At 39.6% G+C, this 7,142-nt stretch overlaps 1 protein-coding gene across 2 annotated transcripts in view; it reads left to right on the forward strand.

The window, feature by feature from the left end:
- Positions 1 to 6,385, forward strand: part of VIPR2 (vasoactive intestinal peptide receptor 2) — a 50,516-nt gene extending 44,131 nt beyond the window's left edge. For both annotated transcript variants that reach the window (XM_023921901.2, XM_086864911.1), the window contains exon 13: positions 842 to 6,385. In XM_023921901.2, the coding sequence (XP_023777669.2) occupies positions 842 to 1,015 (174 nt within the window). In that variant the 3' untranslated portion in view covers positions 1,016 to 6,385. The remainder of the gene's footprint in view (positions 1 to 841) is intronic.
- Positions 6,386 to 7,142: the final 757 nt, after the last annotated feature.

Consider the following 7,142-nt stretch of genomic DNA (forward strand, 5'->3'; position numbering starts at 1 on the left):
TTGGAAGTAACCTTAGGGCAACTCTTCACAGACAGGGTAGACAGTCTTTGCTTCAGTTATGTGACCTTTGTAAAAACTGACTGGATACTCTAGAGGGAAGGGATGCCATCCAGGGGGAAGGGATGCCATCTGGAGGGACCATGACAGGCTTGTGGAAAGGGGGGAAAGAACCTCAAGAGGTTCAACAGGGCAGAGTTCAAGGTCCTGCACCTGGGTCTGTGCAGTGCTGACTGAGGGATGAGCTGGCAACTTGTAGCCCAAAAAGCCAGCTCTATTCAGCATTAAAAGAAGCAAGGCCAGCAGGTCAAGAGAGGTGAATGGTCACCAGTACAGGACATGGACCCGTTCAAGCGGATCCAGAGGAGGCTGCAAAAATTACCAGAAGGCTGGAACACCTCTCCTGTGAAGACAGGCTGGAGGAGTAGGGATTGCTCAGCCTGGAAAGAAGGATATGGGGGGGTCATGAGGAAGATGGCAAGAAAGAAACTTCTTAGCAGGGTCTGTAGTGTCAGGACACTTTTAAACTGATATAACTGCGGTAGATTTAGGAAGGAAAATATCTTTTCTGTGAGGGTGGTGTAGACACTGTAGCAGGTGCTCAGAGAAGCTGTGGAAGCCCTGTTCCAAGGCCAGGCTGGATGGTGCTCTGAGTCTGGTGGAAGGTGTCCCTGCCCACAGAAGGGGGTAGAACTGCATAATCTTTAAAAATTTGTAAAAATCCAAACCATTCAGTGATTCTGGTCCTAGAGATGCCCATGTGACAGCCAATAGACTGTGTGGAAAAGTTCCTCACATAAAAGAAGATTTTCAGCTCATATTGTGCATTTCCTTTTAAACACAGGTGCAGGGGGAGCTGAAAAGAAAGTGGCGGAGTTTGTGCTGGAAGCAGACAGCGGGCAGAGATTACAGACTCCACAGCTCGTCCATTTCTAGAAATGGATCAGAAAGTGTTTCCCAGCTCCACCGGAATTCAAGAGCTCATTCATTTATGCAGACAGAGACCACCATGATATAAATGAGCTAGGTCCCCCCAGACATGAAAAACTGTGGATATATCATTCATTATACAGCTTGATGTGATATTTTATAAAATGTACAGTTTAGTGCTTTGCTTTTCTACATGTTGGTATTTGGGGAATTGGTTTGTGCAGCCAAGCTGTTAATAGCAGAGAAGCCTGCCCCATGGATGCTTTCTGTTTTGTTCAAATGGTATTCATATTAATTCTGATGTTCTCTTGCAGTTTACTGTCTGTAACAATTCAAAAACTCATTTTCCATAAAGGTCTCTTTACCTTCCAAAATGGCTACAAGATCCATGCACGGTATCCTGCTCAATGCAGACTTCTTTGGCACAAGTAAGGGTTAAGATGGGAAGCAAGAAAATTTCTTATACTTTATTTTTACTTAAGGAAACATTGCCTTAAGGGTTAGGAAATTATTTTCTAATTATGGAAAATATTTTTTTTTTTTAAAAAATATCTAAGACTATAATTAACCACACTGGGAATTCAGTGTGCTAATCCAGGAAATCACAAACATGATTTACACAGGAGGAAAAAGGTAGTACTTCTAGGCTAATGGTATAAATTTCAGAGATTACTTTCTACAGAGTTTGATTTCAATCCTGTTGTTACTTTCAAAAGTGCCTAGTTTAATATTTGAGTGCAGAGTGTAGGGCCACCTTTACAATCCATAAAGAACTGCTATATTACTTTTGAATTTAGTAGTTCTCAGTTGTTCTCCCCTGTTTAAAGTCAGATATGTGACTTTCGTGAAGGAATTTTCTGAAGAGGTATGTTTTATTTTGTAAATAGCCTGGCATAGGATAAACAGTCTTGGATAGCACATTACATACTGAAAATACCATTTTTTGCAATATTATCATTGAAATCTGTCTCTCGAAACTACATATTTGACTACAAAAGACAAAGAATAGTGCAGTGAAGTTACAACTCACATTTAATGAAAAATGTAAATTCTTTTACATTTATTCAGTTCCATATATATCTGAAATTATTTAAAATATATGACTCCAGAAAAAAAAACAAACAGAATCCCTAAAACTTACCATAAAAGGCATAAAGAAGGCATTTTCAACAATGCCAAGCCTCTTATGTTGCCACATTTACAAAGAAAAAAGGCAGAGAACCGACAGTCATATTAAAATGTATACATTTCCGCTCTTTAACAGAAATAAATGCAGTGATGTTTTCTTCCCATGCCAACATTTAACCATGTCCACCCTACATTACAAGTTGGAATAATATGTATTTGCATGAGTACCTCCATACAAACCATTGCCCTCATATTTCAGACAGATTTTTATGGAGCCAGCAGAATCCAAGGTCCCTACTCTTGTCAGATAAAGGGAAGAACAGCAGCAAGGGCATCTCTTGGCAGGCATATTTGTGCATTCTTGAAAATATTACCAGCACAGGGAAAGTACTGGGCAGCTGTCAAAGTGTCCCTACAGTTCTTAGTCTGATTTAATCCAGCTATTTATCAGTCAAACACAATTTGTTTTAACAGGATTGTCATGGAGTCACAAGAAGTTTTGGCAGACCAAAGATAGAAAAGGCCCCATGGTTCATTGCTGCAGAACATGGTGAATGTTACATGACACCAATAGGGTATCATTTGAGTTAAATAACAACCACTCAAAAAATTGTTACTTACAAAAATTGAATTTAAAGAAGCTATTAATCACTTCCAGATTATTCATATTTTCTGCTTGGCAAAGAAATTATGAGATTCTGGATGAAAGTAGGCTGACCAAGGACATTCCCATAGGGTCTAAAGATGTCCCCTTACACATGTATTTAAACTAAATATATTCCCAAAGACTTTAGACTAAGGAAACTGCTAAAATTTAGTATGTTTCCTGGATCTCTGGAAAAACTTATCACAAGCTCTTAACTGCAAATATATGAAGACCCACTGGAGCTTTGGGAGCTGCTCTTACACTTAAATTAAACACATCTGCACACATTAGGATTCTTTGTCTGCAGTGGAATTGGGACTGCTCAGTTCCCTGAGATGTGATGTGCAGGATGTTCTTTTTTCCCCTTAATTTCTAGGGTAGAAAGGCACATGTGACAAGCATTCAAGTGTGCTCATCTTTTTGCTCAAATGAGGTTATGTGAGCGAGTTGACACACAGACAGAATGATAGCACAGAAATAGATGTTTCAGGCAGTCATTTCCATCAGTCTGCTCTGCATGATGCATCACCAATTATATGTGTTTATAACACATTGTATCTTAGAGAAAACTGTCTTTGTTCTAATTAGGTGAGCATGGAAAAAATCTGCATTTTAATTACTTCTGGGTTATAAAAAAGAAAAGCCCAAATAAGAAAATACATTTTATGCTGCAATAAACCAGCATTGTTTCCTTTAACAGGGTGCAGATGCATTTGGGCTTGATTCTACTTTTCATGTAGGGTGAAATGCTACATGAGAAATTTGCAGTGGGAGAACATAGGGGTATCACTAATTTGTAAAGGACAATGTGGACATGGAAAGAATGGCACACAGGAGAGAGAGGTGCTGTATATATTTCTTTCAACCCAGTCAAAAGTACAGTACTTTGGAGAACCTCATCATTCTATTAATAATGTAAATGCAGATAATCTAAGTACTGTTTAATGAGACAGTTTAACTTGATAATGCTTTGTGCAAGCAGTAAAGACACTGAGGGCACTGCGCTCACTCATTTTTACTCCCAGAAAATTTCTGATTTCCAAATAATTTTATGCAAAATTACAGCTTCAACCCCGTACACCAATTTGACTTTCAGCTGCTTTTTCATGAACAGATACACATAATAAAAATGTCTGTAAAAGATGCAGAAAATTTGACAAATCTAGAACTCAATCAGTGGTTTTCATCTTTACAACACCCAGAACAAGGCAGCTTCTCATGGCTTTGTCTTTCATTGCATTTTGCTGAGGAGTATGGGATTAAATGCTCTTGCTCTGTGCTGTGGTGACTCTAAAGAGTCAAAAGTACAATGCAATGAAACATCATTTGGCCTTCTGTCATCCCTAATCCTAGTTCTCACTCAGTCCTAGCAGCATCAGGAGAGGAAGTAGAGGCTGCAAGACAAGTGTAACCTTTCCCTTTCTTCATTCCTTTACTACCTTTTTACCTTTGGTTGCATCAGGGTCCAAACTGAGTTGTAAAGTCTTCAAGGCAGGAAACATGGCTTTTTTTGTCCATCCCCACTGAAAAACCAGTAGCACAGCTTGTACTTACTGAGTAAGAATGGTAATACTGTTCACTCCCAGTACCATGGTTAACTGCTGTGCTTTACTTCTCCTGGAGGCACCATTAATTCTGAGTGATTTCTGTCACCATTACCTACTGCTGCTGCCTGAGGAACACAGTGACGCCTTGCTCTCCACTTACTAATTACAATCAAAAATATATATGGACACTGACTTAAATTTTCCTCTGCAGTCAATTTCAGCTGGGTGCTTGATAAACTCAGGTGAAATTCATCTGCCCTGTGTCTGAAAGCTGCATGTTTGTGCTAAAGACACTTTTAAAGGGCTTTCCACAGTCATCATAGAGAAAGAGGCACCAGCTGAAGATGATTCCTTCCATGTTCAGCTGGGTATCTGAGGCAGGAAAGCTGCACCTAGTTTTCTCTTTATTTACTATAAAATGAGCCTGGTGTGTGCTTAGATTTCTCACTCCATAGATAGAATCAGGTAAGATGTATCCCTCCAGAAGAGATCATTAAGCTGTCTGGGTAATATTACACAGATACCCCTTTTTAAGGCAATTACCTTGGGCCAAACTTAATCTCCAAGAAAAGTGCAGTGTAATCCCAAAGGTGAGGCAGTGGAGGATCCTGCAGTTGAGGTGTCCTTGCCTTCCATGACAAAGCCCACAGGCTTATATCTCATTTTGATTTCCCTGGCCTCAGCTTCCAGACAATGTTTGTTGTTTTGGGTTAGGTGTTTGGCTTTTTGCCTTTTGTAGGGGGAGCCATATGCTAAAAGAAAGTGCTTTACAGTACCCAAAATTTTCTTTATGTTGTACTGCAAGTAGCCAGCTGATGAATACCCAATCTAAGCTTGTGATGGGACTGTACTGTAGCAGCAATTGATAACTGGTGGCAAATAGTATTACAAAAAACCTTCTACAGTTAAGTTGGAGCCATCCTACCCCACTCTGTAGCATCTGCTTCATGTCCTGATTCACCCTAGGCTTGAAGCCCTTTGCCTTTAACACACCAAAGGGGAAAGCACCAGGCATAGACCCTCAGCAAACCAGAGATTCTGTCTGGGGCAGAGTGGTGAAATAAGGCATTGCCAGGTGCATGTGTCACACAGTCCATGTGCAAAGACTAAGATGAATCATCTGCATCATTTGTCCTTTATTTTTCAAAAAATCATCTCCTGTCAACTGTGAATTTGCCCAGTTCAGCAAAGTGATTTGGGATAAAGTCCAGATTCAGTCTATACAGATTTTTTTCAGACATAAGGAAAAATCAAGCCCTAAATATGTCTGACAAAAAGAAAGAACAGGAAAGTAACCTACAAACAAAGCTGCTATGTGTATAAGGGTCATCATCTGAACAATTATTGTCTGTGCATAGTGATACAGAAAATACCTTTACCAACAGGAGTACCTTCATGTTACCATGAGTGCCTATATCAGCAGTGGGCTGCCAGTACTACCCTGACATGACCAAATGCAGAAGTTAGGGTGCAGTGCTATTCTGTTGCTGAAAAAACAATAAAATTATGAAGTGTTCTGACATGTATGTTACAAGAGTACATCAGGACAACATTTAAAAGGAGCATTCTATGATATGGGTTAGCCACTCTGTGTTGCATCTGGTTCTGCCCAATGGGAGCAGGTTGTAGTTAAATCAAAGTCAGGCATTGTAAGCTAAAAAAGTGACTGAAATGTCCCAAACCCCTCTATTTCCCAAAGCACTGTAATAAGTTTATGGAAAAACCTGCAGGTTTTTTTGTCCTGGCACATTAGTATGAGTATTACTTCAGATTTCTCTTTTGTCATCTTTGTTATAACTTTGTATCTGTCAAGTATGGTAAAAATTAAAGATTATGTAAATGAATGTGATTATTTTTTACAAAATGTACAGATTATGATGTTGTATAGATTAATGTGTGTAAATAGATTTCATACTGTAATTCACTACAGTTTTCTTCTGGTTTTGCTCTTTTGTCCTTTTCTGGTTTCAGTTTTTAATGTCACAAACTTAACAGCCTTCTCTGAGATGTTATGTATAAAGCTGTGAACAAATAAGTGTTTACATCTTTATGCTATTACAGATAATAGTAATCAATAACACCATAATGGACTGAAGAGGAATCAGAGAATAAAAATTTTAAAAGTTTTGCACAAAAATTCTGTTATTTATGTTTTTTAAAAATTGTGTACAGTGATGCAGTTTTGTTACAGATTCAGTGGGTCATGGCCATGCTGAAGGATATGAATAAGTTAATATTCCACTTTTTAATTCACCGGCTGTTAGACACACATGACAAAGAAAAGCAGCCCCTAGCTTCACTGAGGAATATGTAGCTTTCTGTAACCAGATGTGCTTACAGGGGGATGAGAATGGCACACAGCTAGAGCAGAACCAGGTGATCCCACATGTTGTGTATGGCACCATTCTCCATGGCCTGCAGCTATTTTTTATTTATTTATTTATTTATTTATTATTTATTTTTGCTTGCTCCAAACTTGATTGCCCAGTTATCTGTCAGAAGTACAGGTGTCTGTCAGGAATACAATCTAATGCAGTGAGAGCAAAGGAAAGCTGTGGTCTCTCCTGTAGAGGCAACACCATATATCATGTGTTTTTGTCTAAAAGATTTGTAACTCTTCCTATACTTGTAATGGGAATGGGCACAGGGAAGAGACTGGCAGGGATGTGTTGCTGATGGGGCCAGAGAGAGAGGGGAGTACATGTGGGGGAGGAGGTGGCACCTCGTGGGGCGATCCCTGCCCTTGCTGTGACACCTAGCAGGGACAGAGGATGGAGCCTTTTTTGGTGTCTCTCATGGACTGAGAGTCCATCCCCTTCTGTGTTTCTCCATGATCACAGAAGCCACACCACCCAGAGGGCTCTTCTGAGCCTTTGGGAGACCTGAGCTCTCAT

Source organism: Cyanistes caeruleus, chromosome 1 (genome assembly GCF_971803275.1).
Source record: "Cyanistes caeruleus chromosome 1, bCyaCae1.hap1.1, whole genome shotgun sequence".
Classification (NCBI taxonomy): Eukaryota; Metazoa; Chordata; class Aves; order Passeriformes; family Paridae; genus Cyanistes; species Cyanistes caeruleus.